The sequence below is a fragment of the Solanum dulcamara genome, chromosome 7, assembly GCF_947179165.1.
Source record: "Solanum dulcamara chromosome 7, daSolDulc1.2, whole genome shotgun sequence".
Lineage (NCBI taxonomy): Eukaryota > Viridiplantae > Streptophyta > Magnoliopsida > Solanales > Solanaceae > Solanum > Solanum dulcamara.
The window spans coordinates 59,605,429-59,629,001 of NC_077243.1; the positions used below are offsets into that span (position 1 = coordinate 59,605,429).

General features: G+C 34.0%; 1 protein-coding gene across 1 annotated transcript; it reads right to left on the reverse strand.

Annotated features, from left to right (window-relative positions):
• Positions 1-884: 884 nt before the first annotated feature.
• LOC129895715 (uncharacterized) lies at positions 885-7,520 on the reverse strand. The gene is made up of 2 exons (XM_055971468.1): positions 7,270-7,520; positions 885-1,688 (listed from the first exon to the last, which is right to left on the reverse strand). The coding sequence occupies exon 2, from the start codon at positions 1,650-1,652 to the stop codon at positions 1,203-1,205; it is 450 nt and encodes a 149-aa protein (XP_055827443.1). The 5' UTR covers positions 1,653-1,688; positions 7,270-7,520; the 3' UTR covers positions 885-1,202.
• Positions 7,521-23,573: the final 16,053 nt, after the last annotated feature.

Consider the following 23,573-nt stretch of genomic DNA (forward strand, 5'->3'; position numbering starts at 1 on the left):
TGTGGGCATACCAGGAGTGACAGGATTAGAAATGAGACTATTCGGGACAGGGTAGGAGTGGCCTCGGTGGAAGACAAGATGCGGAAAATATGACTGAGATGGTTTGGGCATGTGAAGAGGAAAGACACAGATGCCCCAGTGCGGAGGTGTGAGAGGTTAGCCATGGATGGTTTCAGAAGAGGTAGGAATAGGCCGAAGAAATATTGGGGAGAGGTGATTAGACAGGGCATGGCACAATTACAACTTACCGAGGACATGACCTTAGATAGGAGGGTGTGGAGGACCCACATTAGGGTAGAAGGCTAGTTCATAGTCTCGTTATTCTTCCTTATTAGTAGGCATATTAGCGCACTATAATTTCCTGTGGTCTGATGTCTATTATTATTTATTACTTTCATTACTTTCTGTACTTTGATTGTTCTATCTTATTTGGGTTGCTTTCGTTACTTGCTTTTCCATATCGCTTTGAACTTCTTATTCTTATCTGACTTCTTTTTTGATTTTACTGAGCCGAGGGTCTTTCGAAAACAGCCGTCCTACCTTGGTAGGAGTCAGGTCTGCGTACACTTTACCCTCTCCAGACCCCGCATTGTGGGATTTCACTGGATCGTTGTTGTTGTTGTTGTTGAGTAATAAATAACTATATTTCTTTGCAGAATAGTAAAGCCGAATTCAAAATCTTCTTAGATTTTCTAAAGAGATAAGTATTTCGTGTTGGCATTTTTTTCTTTAAAGTTGACAGATAAAAAGGACCCGAGAAAGCATATCGACAAGTTTTGAAATGATCGTATGCCTCATTTTTCAATAATAGTTTTCTTATCAGACAACGAAACATAATGAGCATTATTAAGCATTACTCTTAACTGTACATTCACAAAGAAGAAACAAATGTTTTTGACATGAAAAACTGGACATATGCTAAACTAGTAAAATTCCTCTTCACAATGTTTATTCAAAGAAAACATCACCAAAATTAACTGTACAATTCAGAAAGAAGAAATATAAAGTGATGCTTTGGATGAAAATAGCACTGTAAGAGATAAATATCAACGTAACTAACATATTAAACTATAGTACTAGTACCATTGAAGAGTGTGAAGGAGTGGTAAAGGTTCTTTCACCATGCATCAATGGAGTTGTGTTTGATAGTAAGTATTCAAATCTAGAACACTTTTCAAGATTTGGATTTTCAATATTTGAACCTAATTAGTTCCTGTGAAAGAAAGTCTACCAAAACCCATATGACCAACTTGATACAAGTCTAACCAAACTTGCTCTACGTCATTTTTTGCACAAAAACTGTCTTTTAACTCTTCATCCCCAAAAGTAGTGGAAGTCATGACAATTCCTTCTTCTACAGTGTCCACGCGGTCAGTAGTACTCTTGTCATTCTCCTCCAACTTTTTCCTTTTCACCATTCGCAAGCATTTCCTTCCCACCATCCAAGGAAACTTTAGAAATGCCAGTGCTAAAATGTTTACTACAGCACATGGACAGCAACAAACTGCTACGCAATCCGCGATTAGACCACCACTACATGATCTACACGACTTCCCACTGCACTTGATCGGATCATCATCCAGTACCACCGCATGACGGTGCTTCTTCCCCTTTTTGTTACGTTCAACTGTTGGAGGTGAGTATCCATCCATGTCACTATATATCTAAGTTGATGATTTGCTCATAAACTACACCCACAAAAAGCTATCAAACATTATTATATAGGACCCTCTGTTTTTTCTTTCTTTACATATTATATTGTACAACATTTCCATATGTGTGGTACTAGCTACTAGTACAAACAGAGGCAGACATAAATATACATGCAACAGAAACTAGTACGACTCTAGGAGTAAAATTTTAATTACTCCTCTGTTCAGAAATAAGTGTAGATTTAGCTTATTCATGCTCAAGCTAAATTGAATTCTAAATAATTCCTTCCTTCGGTTCAATTTATGTAACATAATTAAATTTTAAAAGTCAAAAAGAAAAAAAAAATCATGCATTCTAACATAATAACCTTTAAAGTTTTTAAAACCAAAAATTAAAAAGTTGTAATTAAATTCATTTACAAGTATGAAAATTGGGTCATACCACAAAACTGCATGAAGATCAGCTTTGGGAAATTGTGTGTGCTAGGACACTAGGGGCGTGTTTGACTATTTAATTGTAGTTTTTTTTTCTTTCAAAATACTATCTCTCCATTCCAATTTATAATTTATATGACACCTTTCAAATTTAGAAATTCAAATAAATCTACCTTTGACCATAAATTTTTCATATATTATTTTAAATTATCAATTATTATAACCTATAGTATTTTTACATAGTTTACAAATATATAAATTTCATTCCAAAAATATTGAAGACTTTATGCTCAAGTTCTCGATCAAATTAAATTATTTGACTTTCAAAAAATGAAAAATGTCACGTAAATTGAGACAAATAAAGTACAATACTACTGGCAGTAACAAGATAAAGTGTGGAGTTTTTATTTCCCAAGTGAGTAGAGAAGACCATGTATTCAGTACAGAATGGGGTAGAAATATTTACCCAGAAAAGAAAGAAGGGGTAAAAACAAGACTTTAACCTCCCTGAGAATCAGAGAGGACAGATATGGTAAAAGGCGTGGTGGAGTATTTCTTACATTATTACATATCCTACCACTTTTAACAATCATCTGTCCTCCCCTCCATATATAGACAACTTTATATCATGTGTGGTTGACTAACCCTGGAATCTTTGTGCCTTTTTCCCTCCCTTTAACCTAAGTAATGATAATATATTTGCAAGAGCAAATAACTCTGCACTAAATAAAAACTACTGAAAAATAAGAAATTTAATTTTCTATTTCTTGCTATTCCAAATTAAACTGTCATCACGAGCTTAATGTGAAAAATAATTTTTCACTTTGAAAACAATTTTTTTTTTCTTCAAAATTCACCATGGCTAAACGTCCACTAAATTTATGTGCGAAAAAGTCATTAAATTTAAGAGAGGGCCAGGTGTTATTATGATGCGTAGTATTGGTGGGGATACAACTTTGTAGTTTCAAAAATAAAGCAGAGCTTAAAAGGGAATGTAAGAGATGTGACTTTAGACAGAGACCCCTCACACAGAATCCAAGTTGGTGTAATATTTTTCTCTCCAATTGGGAATTGATGTCATAAATTCTACTACATTACATGTCTTCGCTGGACCCAACCATTTCCACTGTCTCTATCTTTTTTTCCTTGGATCTCTCCTATTCTTGCCTTCTCCTTGTCCTACAGTATGAAATTTACTCCCTCCACCAATTATTTACTCCTTTTTGGTTTCGCCTTTTAAATTCTGAACAACTCAAAACATATATATAATCACGTCATATGTTTTTCTACAAACCATACAAGTTTCGTTTCATAAATTAATATACAAGGACGAAAAACTCCAAATATATTCTTGTCCTTCTATTAATATAAATGAAATACATATTTTAATATCATAATAGCTATGTTAATGATGTATAGTTTCAATGGACTTAAGTAATTAATATTAAAAGTAAAATAAAAATAATAATCTTCATATGCAAAAGTATACAAGCTAGTATCAATTCCTCTGTTTTATATTACAATTGGCTCCTTTACCCTGATACACTCCTTAAGATTTTTTCTTGATTTGAGACATATCTTATCTTATTAATTTTTCTTTGGATTTCTAAATTTGATTATTTCTATTTTATATAGTTATTTAATATTAAGGGTAACATGTGAAAATAATAATAATAATTTTTTTTGATTTATTAAAATAAACAAGTAAAATAAAATATATTTTTTTAATATAGAATTAAGTAAAATGAAATGAAGAAAGTAAAAATGAACCTGGAGAGTATATGACTGCGGGAAAGAGAACATTTCACTAGCAGCGGGTAAAATTGAGTAATTTTACTATTATTACTAGGAATATTCAATTACTTTATTGTGCAAAAGAATTATTTATTTTATTGTATTGGGTAAATTTTGATGACTTTACTATTGTAAATGGAGATGACACACTTTTATTTTTTTTAACTATATTCTCAATTCATTCTTTTATATATGTATGTTTAATTCTTTTTCCATGGGTCGAGTATGTAAAAATTCTTTTTAATGATGAGTGATAATAAAATTTGATCCGAAAACCTTTATTTGTTTTAATATTATGTTGAAGTGTGTGATAATTTCATTTAAAATTTAAATTGTTACAAATAGTATATTTTTATTTACATAATTATAATTTCAATTAACTAAAATGTTATAATCATACTTGAAATTAACTCACGGTCAGGGGAAAAAAATTTAAAGCATGCATGAGGATTTAAAAAAAAAAAATCCATAAGATCCAACATTGAGCAAAGAAATTTATGTACCTTTCCAATATTTTAACAGAAGAATCTTATGTTCATAGCGTGATAATCAAGTTGTATAACTCCAATATGCAGTAGAAATGTTATTCTTTCTCCGTCCATATGGAATATCAAAAGATAATTTTATCATTTGTGCCTATTTTATTTTTGCGCTATTCATTTTTAATATTTAAATGACTAAAAATTAGTAGGAGTATATAATAAAATCCTTCTATTTATTACTCTCTCTATTCCATATTAGTTGAATTTCTAAGGTAATACACACATATTAAGAAAGCATTTAAGGACAAAATTTGAATCATATTTTTCTCTATTGCCCTATAATTTAATCATCATCATAAAGATGATTAAATGTGAAATCATAAATAGAAGTAGTCCTAGGAAATTACAAAACTTCATTAATGGAAAGGGTAAACATGGAAAAAGTCTCAAACATTTATCTTGAACTTTGAACAATTCAACTATTTTGAACAATGAAAAAAGCTCTAGAAATTCAGTAATATGGAATAAAGAAAGTATTTCTTAAAGGGTATGCAAAGTCAAGTTGTACTCCCTCTGTTTTAATTACTTGGCCTCAACCAGCTTGACATATCCTTTTAAAAAAATTTAATTTAAAGGTATATTTAATAAACTAATTTTTTTAATGATGTCTTAAAATTTTAAATTTGAGTATTGCTATTTTACATAGTTATTAAATACTAAAAATAATGTAAAAAAACACTTAATTTATTAAAATAAAATATCTATTTTATTATAGGGGCCAAGTAAAATAAAACGTTGAAAAATATCGTTTAATTAAAAGTCATTTGGTAGAATATAAGAATAATTTATGAAATATGATGTATTAATAATAATACTTGTATTAATTATATTTACACTAGTTCTATTAAAATTACTTCTTTATAATATTTAATTTAATATATTAAAAATAATATATATGTAAAATACATGCATCGTGAAAGTTGAGAAGTACTACTATAATTAGTGTAGTTAATTAGGGCAGCTTCACATTCTGACAAGTAAAGTAGTATGACCACGAGGTGAGATCAGTCACACCCTCGCAGAGGCATAAAATAGAACACAAGTATCAACTCCCAATGCAGTGTATGTGGAGATTCCACATGGGATGTTTCCCAGATTTGGGCTTTTTTTAATCCTTCATCTTCTTATGAATTACTATTCAAACATATAGTAACATGGATACTAATTAAACTCCGTTAAAAAATTTATGAATCTGAGTTTTTGTATACTCAGGGCGAACGTCCACCATTATATCATGTCGAATTCATTTAAATTCAGTGTTTTTAATTTGGATAAATATTTATGTATAAAAAAATAGTGTTAATAAAAAGTAAATATGAATACATATTTTATTATTAGTAGTAGTTTTTAAATTTATTATAATATTTTTTAAAAAAATTATTTGACTGTCCCTAAAGGCTAAAAGGATTTTTGAAGAAATCAAGATCATTAAAGTTCCAAGGTGTTAACTTACATAGTAATAATTCACGTGAAATTTGAATTATTATTGTAAAGATCAAACTATAGTGAAGAAGAAAATAAAAACAAATTCAAGGGTTAACGCTTGTCTCTTAGTTTTTTTAAAAAATGATATTTGACTTGGGCCAACTATGGCACTTTAGCGGTAATGTTCACACATAAAGCAAACCTGTAACCGTTCCTTTCTCTTTTGAATGGATCTGTCGGACATCTTCTTTTTAAGGTTCAACTTTTGTACGTGCAGTATATGTTACGGTGTAATATAATTTTTTTTTAAAAAAAAAATTATAAGTCCATTAGAGATTTTGAAACGGAAAATTTCAATTAGTAGGTGAAATGGTCTTTCTAATTATTGGGGATCAGGTTGCACTATAAGTCAAATTAATAGACCATAAGTTCATGGGTTGCACGATACTTTTATTGGTATAGGTCCTAAATTCTTATTGATAAAGCATTTGTCTGTGGTATTTTATGTTAAGAGCATGGGTAAACAGCATTATATATGTGGAACCTATTCCGAGAATTGAGAGCATCAAGTTGGAAGACGCTGGTTCGAGAGGACCTGAAAAAATGCTAGTAAGAAGGAGGCTAATTTGCTAGGTTGTTAAAACAATTTTAGCATTGAAATTGTAGCATATTCATAGTCATGAATGTCTGGGGTAAAAAGGCATAGATATTATGAGAAAATGAGGAGCTAGGGAGAAAAACATAAAGAAAGAACAAGAGATATACTAGTTACTCGATCATGATCTTCCTCCTTTGGCTAGATTTTTCAAGTAGAAGTGTGAATTAATTATAAGTCTGGATCATCTTATGTAGATTTATTTTTTTGATGTTTAATTTTCCCGTTATTTTATTTTTTGATGAGTAGGTAGTAAGAATCAACACTACAAGCCAAAGTCTAAAATTTCAGTCCATCGATTAATGAAGTAGGTAAAATCGATGAGATGCCAGGTAAATATCTTTTCATTTGCCTAAATGTTGATGGACACAATTATTTGTGGGTACTGATGTTGGTAAGAAATAACACCAGTGAAATACTTAAGATGCGAACAAGTTGACTGTGCGTATTGTTTTTAAAAATACTCAAGTGAAAACGCAACATTTTTGGTGTAGGCTACATGAATAGAAAAGTAAGAAAAGCTGTAGAGAGGACTAGTGAAGCCAATAGCTTCGCCTTGCATAGTAGTTGTAATTAATAATAAAGAATAACACGACTAATGAATTCAAGCAACAAAATTTAATTTGCAGTGGGACAAAAACCATATATGCATATGAAAATTAATGAAAAGGTTATTTAGAATTAAACAAAAGATTATCATCAATTAATGTGGTTGAACATTAACTTGATCAAGCATCATAAAGCATGGGAAATTGGCTACGCGTACCTGGGAACTAGGAGATCACAAAATGAGTGTCAATTTAATCTTGTGCAAAGTCAATAGTCGTACTAGGCCCTTCGAGTTGGAATTTCCGGTTGTAGCTGGGGGCACAAGCAAATGCAAGCAACACTTGGATTTTTTATTTTGTTATTGCAAATCAAGAAACTGATGTTTTTTTTTTATGAGAGGGCCGGGCTGTATGATTCTTTCCTCCCTTTGAATCTTTGACACAAGAAGTAAATGGTTTCGATCAGATCTAAGATGCTTTATATAACTGAATTTATAGTTTAAGGAATTACCACCAAGTTCCAAACAATATATGTGTGTAGTCTGTGCCATTGAAGTTTGAACAAATATTTTAATCGAATCCTTCCTTTTTTTTAAATCTTGACAAAAGCCAAGCTTTTCCCCAGTAACATTATAATAATACTATTATAATACATTTATTAATCCATACAATTCATCTATCTATATATATATATATATATATATATATATATACTAGAGAGATCCTTTTTGTTTCTTTTATTTTTTTTGTTTATAAGTAGTGGTGACATTTAGGTTAACTTGTGTGCAACTCAATTATTGTACATTGTTATTTTGTTATCTTTTTTTTTCTTTTACTTTCTTAGTTTTTTAGCCGAGGATTTATCGATAATAACATCTTTATCCCGCAAATGTAGAGATAATTATGATTTGTGTATATCCTATTGTTTTCAAATTTCATTATGAGATTACACTGAATATGCTATTGTTGCTGTAATTATCGTATAGGTTTGATATGAAAAATTAATTGTATAAATTCGATCGAGAAACTTGCGCCCAAAATACTTACGTAGCCTATCGCCGTTTAGCTAATATTCTTGATGAATGATTCAGTTTAATTTTACTTGCTATTCTAGGAAACTTGACATAATCAGTACACAAAATATAATCCTTATAGATAAATTTTAATTACTCGACCTGCCGTTTCTCAATCGAAAATGAAAAATGTCAAGATTAATCTAATAAATAATCCCATTAATCTCTTACTAAAGTCCATTTCCTAGTCAAAAGTGCTAGAAAGTGTTTTCTTTCGGTGCTCCAAAATGAAAAATGAATGGATTAGAAATATAAAGATATCACGGACTCCAATTAATATGCTGAGCAGGAAATTGAGGTGGCCCTTGCTTGGCCGGTCCGCACCTAGTGTATTAATTAATTTTACCTTTCGAATCTCGAAAATCTCACTACGTGTTTTAAAAAAATTCTCATGTTCAACAGATGTATGTTGCGGATATGAAGATGTGGGGTGGAGGTATGATCATACTAGGATCAAGAAAATTAGAATGAGGATATTCCAATAAGGTGGGAGTGACCTTTGTGATGGACAAGATGAGAGAAACCAGACTGAGATGGTTTGGACATGTAAAGAGGAGATGCGTGGATGCACCAATGAGGAGGTGCGAGATGTTGGTTATAGAGGGTATGAGGAGAGGCAAATGTAGACCGAAAAAGTATTATGGAGAGGTGATAAGACATGATATGACTCAACTTCATATTACCGATGACATAAATTTAGATACAAGGGTATGGAAGACACATATTAGGGTAGAAGATTAGTAGGAAGTGTAGTGTTATCTTGCTTAGGGTGGTTGGTGTTTGCCATTGTATTAGCTGTATTACTATAGTTCTTGTTTTTGATATTAATAATTATTTATTATCGTTATCAATAAATCTATCCTAGTATGTTGTGTATTGTATTTCGATTATTGCACTATTTTGTCATAGTTGTTGCTTCCTTCTGGTAGACTTTATACTGTTTCCTTGTGGTTCACTATATTTTCTTCTTTGTATTTGGGATTACTACATCTAAGCTGAGGGTTTTTCGAAAACAACCTCTCTATCTCCGCTAGGAAGTGGTAATATCTGCATACATTTTATCTTCCCCAAATTTCACATGTAGAATTTCACTAGGTATGTTATTGTTGTGTTCAAGAAAATGTCTAAATTTAATTTAATTTTAATTTCAAGTGAGAAATACTTAATTTTTATAATTATAGATCCCTATTTGAAATTATAATTACATTTTGTCAGTACCCAATTTACCGGATCATGTGAATACCTACCCGATTCTATTCAATAGACGAATCCTCATCATCCATTTTCATTTTGGAAAGGGGCCTAAAATTCCACCGATCTATTGAAAATGGTACAAAAATGCCCCTCGTTCATCTATTGGGCCTAAAATGCCTTGACATCCACCTTTAGGCACAAAAATGACATTTTTCTTTAACGGAAAAGGGCATTTTAGGCTCAATATATGAATGAGGGGCAATTTTGTACCATTTCTAATAGTTCAAGGGTATTTATTAAAATTTGCAACCAATAGATAGCCTCCACGTGTTTAAAAAAATTATTCAAATTATTTAATTAAAATTCTATTAAAGAAAATGTCATTTTTGAACCTAAAGATGAATGATTATCATATAAAATTCTAAAAATTAATGTCCTTGTCATTCACCTTTAGGTCCAAAAATGACATTTTCTTTAACAAAATTTTATTTAAATAAATTGAATAATTTTTTAAACACGTGGCTGTCATCTATTGGTTATAACTTAATTATTTAAAATTAATTATAAATCAAAATTTATTTAACACAATTTTAATAAATAATTTGAATAATTTTTTAAAATACATGGCGGCCATCTATTGGTTACAATTTAATTATTTAAAATTAATTATAAATTAAAATTTATTTAACAAAATTTTAATTACGGAAAAGAGTCTAAAATGCCCTTGAATTATTGAAAATTGTACAAAAATGTCCCTCATCTATATATTGGGCCTAAAATGCCTTTTTCCATTAAAGAAAAGGTCATTTTTGTATCTAAAGGTGGATGTCAAAGGTATTTTAGGCCCAATAGATAGATAATGGATATTTTTTTACCATTTCTAATAGTTCGAGGACATTTTAGTCCCTTTTCCGTTTTCCTTTTATAGAAATATTTCAAGGAAAATTAAATTTGCGATAAGCAAGGTGAATCAAAACATAAAGTAAGCTCGATCTTATTTGCAATTGCCTTTAGCACTTTCTAAGGACCTAGTCTAGACATGTACAATAGCCTCTATACAAAATGCAGAGAAAAAATAAAGAAACAACTTGTTGACACCCAATTTTGACCATCCACAACGCAAATTAACTATCGAGTTTCTTTGAATTTAGAACATTGCTGAAATAATTAGCTTTTATAAAAACAAAGATATTTTCATGTTATTCTTAACTATTTTTATTTTTTTATAAATTTTAGTATAATATACATATTTCTATATAACTATATCTTTGATTACTATTTATGGGGTTATTTAAAAATCATCTCAATTTTTTTTATTTTAAACTAAATAAAGTGTTAGTTAGGTTAGTTTAATTATAGTTTGTATTTTTAAAAATTTTAATTTTTTTCTAAAAATAAATAAATTCAATCTCTCACATCGAAAATTCTTGAGGGATTTGGGGTTTTTGGAGCCTATATAAAGGCTCATATTCTCATTAAGGAGGAAGAAGAAGTGGGAGGTTTTTTAGCCACTCCAAAGTTAGAAATTTTCTTAACTTGGATAGGATTTTGGACTCTTGTCCTCAGCCTAAAAGTTGTGTAAAATTTATAGCTTTCAATCTATATTTTTCTTCGAGGAAAATAGGAGATTGAAGTCGAAATTAGGCTAAGAACGGAGTTCTTATAACGTCGAACTCACAAAGGTTCGAGTCTAAATTTTAAGTTTTTCTTTTTGTGGATTGAAGTTCCGTCAAGCTCATTGTGAAGTCATCTTCCGCTCGTCGTCTTCAGTCTCGCTGTCCGAAAAGAGGTAAAATCTTTTCTCAGCTTTATTTTATTTAATTATTTTATATTTTATATTTAGTTGATTCGTAATCTTTTTTTAGCATGTATTAAGAACAGTTAGATTAATGATAAAAATTTCTTATAGTTAGCATGTGTTAGATTAATTAGCTAGCTTGTGTTATAATTATTTAATGAAAGCACTTAGTTTTGTTTATTATTTTTTCAAGTATTTTTCTTTGACATTATAGATTTTCATGTTTTCAATTTTTTTTAACATGATTTAGATAATAAAAATATGGTTAAGTTATTATTTAGTTAGAACTTTCATGGCCTAATTGATTTAATTCTTTCTTTAAAATTTGAGTTAGTATAACATATATATTAATTACGTGTCCTTTAGTTACTTGAATATATTTTTTCTTTCCTTTTCTTTGTCTACATATAATATATGTTGTTAGTCATCTTTAGGATGCCATCAATTTGATACCTTAACATATCATGATATATTCCTTGGTTTAGCTTAAAATGAGTTGCTTATGTAAATTTATTTTGGGTGCATGTGATATTGATTCGAGTCCATCTTTGGACTCTATCCTTGCATATTGTTGAGTTTTGAGTCTCCTATCATCTTGTCAAATTGTTGGAAAGTTGATACATGGAAAATGAACCTAATATTCATGGTTTGAATATTGATATTGGGCTGTATACATGAAATATAGGTGGAAAACAGTGTCGTATACACTGATATATAGTATCTATACAGTCTAATAAGCAAGAAAACAATGCTGCATACACTAATATACAGTGTATATATAGTCTGATATGCAGTGATATATAACAGATATAGGGAACAAGCATGTGGTATACAGTGTGTATATAGTTCAATATACAGAAATAATATTGTATATAATGTATATACAGTCTGATATACAGTGGAAATGGGCTTAAGGTCCAAAACGGAGATGGTCCAACAGCTTTGTCCAATCGTACGAAAATTAAGTGTCGGGCCATATTTTCATGTGTTATTTATTTTTTATTTGTATTGATTCGAGTTGTAATAATTTATTTACTTATGTTATTTATGCTTGCTTAGATATTAATTTTAATTTATTTTAACTTAATTAAATTTTTCTAAAGATAAACCAATTCATGTTAATTTACTGTTTAAATAATTTTCTACCTTTATTTAGTCATTTGATAAACTTTACTTTTTTTTATACATGTATATGATTTTCAATGTTTAAGTTTGATCATTTTTGAAAAAATAATTTTTAAAGTCTTCATTTCCTTTTAAATTAATATTTTTAAAAGTTAGTCAAATAATTTTTTAAATCTTTGGATAACCGCGCGTTAGCGGCCACTTTGAATGCTAGCACCTTCTCAAAGTGGAAATAAAAACCTCTTACCCATTTTCTCTAATTTTAAGACTTAAATCTGTTAGGGTCTTTAAAATTAAGATTTCTTGATTTTCCTTAAAAATTAAGTGACGACTCTCTTTTATAAAATTGATTTTTTCTCTGAAAGTTTAAATTAAATTTAAACCGTATTTTTTCGACATAACATAAATGACGACTCTGTTGGGGATTTTAATAGGTTCTAGCCATTAGATTTGATTATTTGGTTATGTTTGTAATAAGGTTTATTTGTTTTTATTTGTTTAAATTTCAAAAATTATAACTGTTGCACTTCATGGCATTAAATCCCGCCAAATGACAAATAGTTTGCATTAGGATTAAGGATGGTTACGTAGTCACCTATGACTGTTCCTTTAGAAAATAATCATTACTTCTTGAATTATTAAATGGATAGTTGGTTCGTGGTCGTCCAACGTCGTTTATTATATTCAGCCCACAATTTATTCGACTCGGGTAACTAGTCTCTTTTCAAAACCTACTCTAGCCCACCCAGTGTAGAGCGAAACGAAAATCCTGATTTAGTGCATTGGCCTAAGACGACCCAATACCCAAGGCATATTGGGCCCATTAGAAAGACTACCTGAGTCCAAAAACTGCCCTCGACCTAAATGGACGATCATATTTATGTGTTTAAATTTGAAGGTTGTATACGTCGTTTGACAAACCATTATCCCTCAGGATTGAGATTTTAATAGCTTAGTCTAGACAAAGAAGAATTTTCACAAGTTGCTAATCTGTCCAAAAGGCGTTGGCATTTGGAGATGTCAAGAAGTCAAGAATGAAAGATATTTCACGAAGTCTTAGTTTAGGATTGTACCCCTGCGTGAGATTGATTATTTGTATCCCATTTTTGCTATTATGTATCCCCATTCAGTTTATTCATAAAGTTTGTATAAGTTTTATTTTGGGGGGCAATGAAACGTTTCAAATGGAGTTATACATACTTCAAATCGTTAGGCCTACCCTTGGCACAAAAGGGTCACACACCTGTTTAGGATGCGCAATATTTGTTTATGTGTTATATCCATTACTGTTTGTGTGAATATGTTACTTTCTTTGGAGACATTCTATCCCACCCCTTTTCAAAATATTTTTTTAGAATCTTCTGAACATACAAATATCAAATCACTATCAAAGTCCATCCAAACAATCTTTGAGTCTTGAGTTTTCCAACAAAATTCGAACTCCATTCTCAAAATTATAAAATCTCACTCTCTCATTTGAGAAGAGGTTGACATTTCTTTTGGAAAGTGATTCAAGCAAGTCGAACTACGTAGGACCTGAATTCTCCTTTGAGAGATACGTAGGCAGCCTTTCAAGGCTCGGCCCTGTCATTGAAGTTTTTAGTTTTTCCTCATTCTTTCAAAGAAATTGAAAACTTCTTCTGCATCTAAGAAGAATGAGGGTACAACAGTTGAAGCGCAAGAAATTCGTGATTCAACACAAGTCAACCTTTCTCACACATCAATTCTAAAATTAAAATAAGCTAATTTCTATCCGTTTAGTGTTTCTTCACCCATGGATTTGTTTGTCTTCAAACAAAGTAACATTTATATGTTTAGTTCTTTGTGTGATATTTTTCATTAATTATTACAAACATGAACTCATACTTTGACTTTTGAGTTATTCTTCTTTTTCAGGGAGAGACTGATTTGTGTTAGAAATTAAACTTGCTTGCTTCTCAAATATCGAGGTTTCAACCAAAATTGATTCTTTTTTCCTTTGCAGAGGCTATTATCAAAGGAAATCATGCGATAAATAATTGGATATCAATTTTGAGAGGTCAACACCCCCTCCCTAATTAAGAAATTTTCTTTGTATGCAAGAGAGACGACATTATTTCAAGAGAGGGAATCGCGGCAATCTCAAATCGACTGCAACATTCAATCACAAAATTTAACCCTAATCTTTTTAAATTCTTTAATCTAAGAGAAATCATAACCCTTTCTCTTATAGATTTTGCAGGGACAAATGGTTCATGGGAAATAATGACGACCTTCAATTTCAAAAGACACCAATACACAGCCTGAAAAATAAATCGGAGGAGTCTTTGACTATGAAGTCTTACTCCTATATTTTTTACTTATTTTTTATAATGGACTCGCCTTCACACTTTTCTCATATCTTTGTAGAAAAACCATCCCCAACAATAGTCAGGGATGGTCATAGCGATGTATGGTTCTTATGAATATTTGGAAGAACTCAAGTCATAAGAGACAATCCCAAAGAAAAACATAACAACAACTGATTTTTGCAGGAAATTGGAGGACCTCACTGATGCATAATCTCCAAAGAATAACGGAAAAGCAATACAACGATAAGTGTCCTCATCGATAATTGAGAGGACACGAAAGGTGCAAATAGTCAAAAGACACTCTCCAACTAAAGATGTCAACGAGCACTAGACTTAGGAGACGTCACTCTAAGTTTGCTTAAATTTTTAAATTATTTTATATATCATATCTGCAAGAACTACACACACCCGATTCTCATTTCGGTGAGATACGTAGGCAACCCTTCTGGGGTTCGGTATTTTCTTTTTCAACAAATATATATATATATAATAAAATAAAATAATAAATTGTGTACATATTTTAAGAGTCATATCTTCTTGATTGGGACAAATACAGTTAGGAGCATGCAAAATATTTGGTATGATAAAAATTGGCTTTGTGGTAAACCATAGCTTCTGTTGGTATCTTTCATTTGTACTTTTGTGATGCTTGAAAATTCTCTTGTAGGCATTCAATGTAAGAATAAAATCAACCTCATGACTTCATGTGCATTGTGTGGTGAACTTTAGATTAAAAATTCAATTGCATCACACTATTGATCTAGAACTTGGCCTGAATATTTGTTGAGGCAAAATCTTGGGTAATGTTTGATTTGAGAAAGAATTGTAGGCTTTTTTTGATCCGATTGTGCCTTTTAAAGCCTACCAAATAACATTAATCCCTAGTTTTCCCCACTTTGAGCCTAAAGCCTTTTCTTTGGACAACCACATCTTATCCCTTTCCCTTCTGAGTATTTAAGTGCACTATCCCTCTCTTGGCCCAACCTTTTTGAGCGCATAAAAAACGTGCAAATTATGGAAGAAGATCCAACTTTGAAATTGCCAAAGACAAAAGATGTAAAGTCTTCAAAGCAAAGACAACTTTCAAAAAAAGGGGGTTGAAAGAGATAAAAAAATATATTCCTACAAGGTCGATGTAAGACAAAAAAGAAAATACTCCAACAAAAGAGGAGAAACCTCAAAAGGAAGGGGTGAAAAGAGAAAAAGCTCCATAAATAAAGACTAAAAAAGAAGTCGAAATCTAAGAAGGAGATAATAAAGAGGATCGGGCGCCAAAAGGCGTATCAATCATAAAAAACACAAATTTAGTGTAACGCTCAAGGAGAGATTAAGTCACTTTTATCCCAAATAAATATCCTACCCTTCCTTAAGCCTACATTACAAGTCAATATCAAACCCTACATGATCTCATTCCAAATATTCTCACTTTAGTGGAGACTTACATGCAGGCCAAACATATGGTATTACAGTTGCATGTGTTGAACATTCTTGAGAGTGTGAGTGCACTTTGCAAAATGTCCTCAAATCAAACACTTCAGATATGTGCGAAATATGACTTTCTTTATAGTGAGAGCACTTGAAACATAAAGATTGGTATAATTCTAAACCTTTATTTGAAGCAAGATGAAAAAATCTTGTCGACACTTAAGTAAGTTTGAGGTACTACTTGAAGCTTTAGAAATTACCTCGAAGTCAATCTCAGTCATGAGAAAGAAAATAAGAAATATTTCTATGTAATCCTAACTATTGAAACCAATTGTAGTCAAAATTTGACTATCTCTTTGCATTCTTAAAAAATTAATAATTGGATTTGTCTTTTGAAATTGGATGGTTTGCTCTAAATAATATGACATTAGGCTAATCTCATCGGTGTGAGATGCCTATTTTACTTTGTTGGATCGTCCATCTCAAATGGGCGGCATATCTCTTGTTTATAAGTTGTAGATATTGCAAGGAATATAGTTTTCTCTATCATTATGCTCATATTACACTTGTGTCTACTGATTATCTTATCTCAGATTTTGCAGTACTCATCATCCACAGGATTGAAACTACATTTAACTAATTCCTGCACCAACAGGATATGTAGGCACCACAATGGCTCGATCATGTTCCCCGTAAGATTTTGGTTTCTCCCTTATAATGAAAACTAGGATAGCAATTTTGAGAAGATCTCAAAAATTCACAAGAAGATATTTTCTCCAACAAGTCAAGATTGGAGATTATGTTAGTATATGCAACTGAGATTAGGGCTATTCAAAATCGACCGCTACCGATAACCCAACCACAAAATTGGCTTATTAGTATTGGGTTATCGGATTAGCGGGTGGGGAATGAATTTAAATTTTATAATTAATGGCTTATCGTGTGAGAGACAGATTACTCAATTTTGTTATTGGGTAAACCGTTAATCCATTAAGAATTTATTATATTTTAATATATTTTTATCCCTAAACATATAAAATATGTATGATATTGATAATTATAATTTGTACTAAGCCCATTTAGTTAAAATAGGCCAAACCCATTTAAAGTACAAGCCCAGGCCCAAGCAACTGCAAGTCAGCAACTATGTCTATATTACAATATCATTTATCATTGATTCACTATATCCTAAATCCCTAATTTTTATCTAAACTTAAATAAGAGAAGCAGGCAGCAGCCCTATAGTTACTACTTGCAGTTACTGCCTCTGTCTCAACTCTCATCTCTCATTTTCTCTTGCGGCCAAGATATGGCGCCGCTTCTCTTTTCCTTCCCTCCGCTTCTATTCTCTTTCCAAAAGCTGGGAATGAACACTACAGACTACAGAGGGAGAGAAGGGATAATAGCAGTGAAATATTTATTTTCTTACTCGATGAATTTCGCTATGAATTTTAAGTTTACGGTTACTCTATTTCTTGCTGTTACTCTTCTCTTTGATCTTTTTGAAGCTCTTAAGGTAAGTGATTACTACTTCATCTTCGTGCTCGATGCTTTTGTAGAAAGCAAATGTCGATGCCTTTTTGGCTTTGTTGATTGTGTTTATGTTTTGTTCTTTTGGTGATAGGAAGGACAAAGTTGTGTAGCCAATGGAAACTTTGATTCAGGGCTACATTGCGAGATTTGCCTTGCAAATGGCAATGTCCGTCCTGTCACGACCCAAAAACTGAGGTCATGATGGCACACATCTCAAAACCCATTCTGATGTGTAACCCTAAAAATAAAACTCATACAAGACTCCCAAAGGGGAAAGTGATGCCACGATTTAAATAAAAAGAAGAAAAAAAAACAATGAAGAAATTATCCCAAAACCTGGTGTCATAAGTATAAAGAGCATCTAATACAAGGTTCGAATCTGAAGATACAACATAAGTCTCTGAATGATACAAAAGACTGAAAAATAAAGATAGACTAGTGACGATCCGAATTCTGGGACCTCACCACTAATCTGAGAATTACACAATCCGCTAGAATATTAACTGCCACGTGGGGTACCCCGACTAGTATCTGCATCAAAAAGGGACACAGAAGTAGGGGTGAGTACAATTCACATGTACTCAGTAGGTTTTAGCTGACTGAGTATAAGGAATTAATCAAACCTATGAAATAAACTAAGGAACGCTTCCACCTGCATATAGAAAAATCCCACTTCGGCATCGGTGCCGCCAATTTATATATATAGTGGCACGAATAAAGTATAATAACAACTCATAATCACAATTAATCAAATAATTCAAGCAGCACAAATGTCAATGCAATGCAATGCAATATGATGATGCAATGATGTGGTGGTACGGTGGAATCAAGACTGTCGCACAGCCTGTCGTATACACCTGCCGAGCTGTGCTACCAAGCAGGACACATGGGGGTCTTGCAGACCATATAACTCAATCACAATATCTCATTATCCTTGCCACCTCCTCGTGGTCAAGGGATCACAATGCATCCACTACCCTGCCGGAAAACTGCCTCGGTCAGGGACTCAAGATACAAAGGTTAGGATCACAATGCATCCACTACCCTGCCGGAAAACTGCCTCGGTCAGGGACTCAAGATACAAAGGTTGGGATCACAATGCATCCACTACCCTGCCGGAAAACTGCCTCGGTCAGGGACTCAAGATACAAAGGTTGGGATCACAATGCATCCACTACCCTACCGGAAAACTGCCTCGGTCAGGGACTCAAGATACAAAGGTTTAAAGGTGTTTCATTTTCTTTCTCAAAAAGAATTTCCATATTTCTCAACTTCCCATGTTTCATGATGTGATGAATGAGGATGAATGCATCAAAACACATATGCATGGAAGTAATAATCAACTCACATGTGGTATAATGTTCAAAGTTCTCAAAACTTAACCTACACATGATATTCACCCTCAATAAATAGTAACGGGAAGAACACACTTTCATTTAAATATTCACCCCTTTTTCAACAATATTTCAATACTCAAGTATGCTCAAAACCCCAACTCAATCTCTCAGGCAGCATCACAAGTCAAATAATATACTCAAGCCTCTCTCTTAGGCAAATCATAATTCACATGCTCTCAAAGCAAATAAGATAACAAATAAGGCCCCCACACGGGCTATGTAATACAAATAAACCCCGTCACGGCAACACATTAATAAATAAGCCTCCACACGGACATCATAATATATATAACATTCTCAACTCATACTACAACCCCATCCCAAAGTCTATAACATATGAATGATTAATTACCCCATCTCAATCTCAAAGAAAGATAGCCAAACCTACCTCAATTGCCGAAACCGCACTCGAATACCTCCACCGGACAAGTAACTCTCGAATTCAGCGCTCGGAATGACAACCCACTATCAACAATGAAACATACACGTCACAAGGAGTCCAATGACACCCATATTGATAGGTTTCGGAACCGGGGGTAAAATGGTCCAAAAATTAACTATTTTCGAAAAGGGTCAAATCTGTAAATTTATTGAACAATCCCATTCTATTGGTAATAAGGAACTCATGGTTGAAAAACCCATAAAAATAGAGCTCAAAACGAGTTGGAAATCATAATTTTCCTTAAATTCGGATTAGGGAAGAAACAAGGATTTTTTGGGTTTGAAACTAAAATTTAAGAGTTAAAATCGTCAAAAACTTAATGAAAAAGGAAGGTTTTAGGTCAAAAATCACTTACCCAACACTTTGCCTCGAAAATCTCTTCTCAAATCACCTCAAGGAGTTCAAGAACTCAAACAAATGTTGAAAAATATTGAAATGAGAAGAAAGGGGCATTTTCTGCCCAAAAAGTTACTGTTCACGCGTGTTACTGTTCACGCGTGTTACTGTTCACGCGTGTTTTGTACAAATTTATGAAAATCACCCTCAAGGTCATTACAATATCCACCACTAAAAAGGATGTTCGTCCTCGAACATAAGATAAAATAAAGTACCTGGGGTCTCAAAAAGCTGAGGGTATCGAGCCTGCATATCAGACTCTAACTCCCAAGTCGCCTCCTCAGCAGGCCGATGCTGCCACTGCACCTTGACCGAAGCGACCTCCTTGGTCCTGAGTCTACGAAGCCGCCTATCTAGAATAACTGTCGGCTCCTCCTCATAAGTCAAATCCGGACTCAACTCTACCGCATCATAAGAAATCACATGAGACTCATCCGGTATGTACTTGCGAAGCATGGAAACATGAAACACCGGATGGACAGCTGACAATTTAGGGGGTAAGGCCAACTTATACGCCACTCCACCTACTCTCCTCAGGATTTCAAACGGGCCAACAAACCTTGGGCTAAGCTTGCCCTTCTTTCCGAACCTCATCACACCCTTCATGGGCGATATTTTAAGCCACACGCAATCACCCACCATGAACTCTAAGGGACGAACCCTCCTATCAGCATAACTCTTCTGACGACTCTGAGTTGTCAATAGTCGACCCTGAATCAAACGTACCCGCTCCACAGCATCCCTAAGTAAGTCAGTATCCAATGCATCAACCGCAACAGAATCAAACCATCCAATGGGTGATCGACACCTACGACCATATAATGCCTCAAATGGTGCCATTTGAATACTGGAGTGATAACTGTTATTATAGGCAAACTCTGCTAAGGGCAAGTGTTGGTCCCATCGGGCACCAAAATCAATCACACAGGCCCTAAGCATATCCTCCAACACCTGAATAGTCCGTTCAGACTGACCATCGGTTTGGGGATGAAATGCTGAACTCATCTCTAGTCGCGTACCCAAACCACGCTGTAATGCCTTCCAAAAGTGAGAGGTGAACACTGAACCCCGATCCGATACAATAGAGATAGGCACCCCATGCAGCCTAACAATCTCACGAAGATAGATCCTAGCTAACTGATCCGCATTGTAGCTAGTCTTCACCGGAAGGAAATGGGCTGATTTGGTCAATCGATCCACAATCACCCAGACAGAGTCATACTTACCCAATGCCATGGGTAATCCAGACACGAAGTCCATAGTGATATGCTCCCATTTCCACTCAGGAATGGGCATCCTTTGCATAGGACCACCCGGTTTCTGATGCTCATACTTCACTTGTTGGCAATTTAGACACTTAGCCACAAAATCAATAATGTCTCTCTTCATGCCACACCACCAATAATGTTGTTTCAAGTCATGAAACATCTTTGCCACTCCCGGGTGAATCGAATACTTGGAACAATGAGCCTCCTCTAATATCATACGTACCCATTCACTAACCTTGGGCACACAAATGCGACCATTAATCCTCAAAACTCCTTCCTGATCAAGAGAGGCTGATTTTGCTTCACCACTCAACACTTTGTCTCGAATGGCCCTCAACTTTTCATCTTCAAACTGGTGTGTACGAATCTGGTCCATCAAAGTAGACCTAGCCTCCACAAATGCCAAAATACCATGATGTATAGAAATATCCAGTCGGACCAACTGTCTAGCCAATGACTGAACCTCCAACGCCAAAGGCCTCTCCACAGCCTTAAGAAAGGCCAAACTACCCATGCTAGATGCTTTGCGACTCAGGGCATCCGCTACCACATTAGCTTTGCCCGGATGATAAAGTATGGTAATGTCATAGTCTTTCAATAACTCTAACCACCTACGCTGCCGCATGTTCAGATTCGGCTGAGAAAAGATATACTTAAGGCTACGGTGGTTAGTATAGACCTCGCAATGCACTCCATAGAGATAATGCCTCCACAACTTCAGAACAAACACCACTGCTGCTAACTCTAAGTCGTGGGTAGGATAGTTCTTCTCATGTACCTTCAACTGTCGAGAAGCATAAGCTATAACTCTACCTTTTTGCATCAATACACCACCCAAGCCGACTCCCGAAGCATCACAAAACACAATAAATGCCACGCCCTCCTCGGGTAAGGCTAGAATAGGTGCTGAAGTCAATAATTCCTTGAGCTTTTGAAAGCTCGCCTCACACTCATTAGTCCACTGAAATGCCACGGTCTTTTGAGTTAGCCTAGTCAATGGGGCTGCAATAGAAGAGAATCCTTGAACAAACCGACGATAGTAGCCTGCCAACCCAATAAAACTCCGAATCTCGGTAACCGAAGTAGGCCTAACCCAATCACGAACCGCTGCAACTTTGGCTGGATCAACCATAATACCATCCTTGGTCACTATATGACCCAAGAATGTCACGGACTCAAGCCAAAACTCACATTTGGAGAATTTTGCATACAACTTCTCCTCTCTCAATCTCTGAAGGACTGTCCTCAGGTGCCTAACATGATCCGCCTCATTCTTGGAATAAACCAAGATGTCATCAATAAACACAATCACAAACGAGTCCAAATAAGGTCGAAATACCCGGTTCATCAACTCCATAAAAGCAGCCGGGGCATTAGTCAACCCGAAGGACATAACCATAAACTCATAATGCCCATAACGAGTCCTGAATGCAGTCTTCGGGATGTCAGATTCTCGAACTCTCAACTGATGGTAACCCGACCTCAAATCAATTTTTGAGAACACCGATGCACCTTGAAGCTGGTCAAATAAATCATCAATGCGAGGGAGAGGATACTTGTTCTTGATAGTGACTTTGTTCAACTGTCGATAGTCAATACACATCCTCATAGTACCATCTTTCTTCTTCACAAATAAAACCGGTGCACCCCACGGTGATACACTAGGTCTAATAAACCCTTTCTTCAATAAATCTTCCAATTGTTCTTTCAACTCTTTCAATTCTGCCGGAGCCATCCGATAAGGAGAAATAGAGATGGGTTTAGTGTCATGCTCCAAATCAATCACAAAATCGATATCACGATCAGGAGGAACTCCCGGCAAGTCTGTAGGAAATACATCCATAAACTCTCTCACCACCCTCGTAGTCTCTATATGAGATAACTCTGTGGTGAGATCACGTACATGAGCCAAATAAGACAAACAACCCTTATCCATCAAGCGACGAGCACGAATATAAGATATCACCCCCTTAGGGTATGAACTCGGATTACCCTTCCATACTAAGCTAGGTAAACCGGGATAAGCTAAGGTCACGGTCTTTGCATAACAATCTAATATAGCATGATAAGGAGATAACCAGTCCATACCCAGTATCACATCAAAATCAAGCATGTCTAATAAAATCAAGTCTGCACGGGTCTCTCTACCCGAAAATATCACCAAACATCCCTTGTATACCCGATCCACTACTAAAGATTCACCTATTGGGGTAAAAATAGTAATAGGCACAATAAGGGACTCACTCACATAATCAATACCCACATCAAAATAAGTCGACACATAAGAATAGGTAGACCCTGGGTCAAATAATACTGAAGCAGAACGATGGCAAACTGGAACAATACCTGTAATAACTGCATCAGAGGCTTCTGCCTCATATCTACCCGGTATAGCATAGCATAACTGACGGTCACCCTTAGCTTGCGAACCACCACGAGCACCACCTCGTACTCTACCCCTAGCACCATGGGTGCCACCTCTAGTATTCTGCGAAGAACCTCGAATAGTTGGAGCATCTATAGAATGAACAACTGGTGCCC

Bases quoted from the DNA above. Each gene is read 5' to 3' on its own strand.
- LOC129895715 (XM_055971468.1), bottom strand. From the start codon at position 1,652: ATGGATGGATACTCACCTCCAACAGTTGAACGTAACAAAAAGGGGAAG.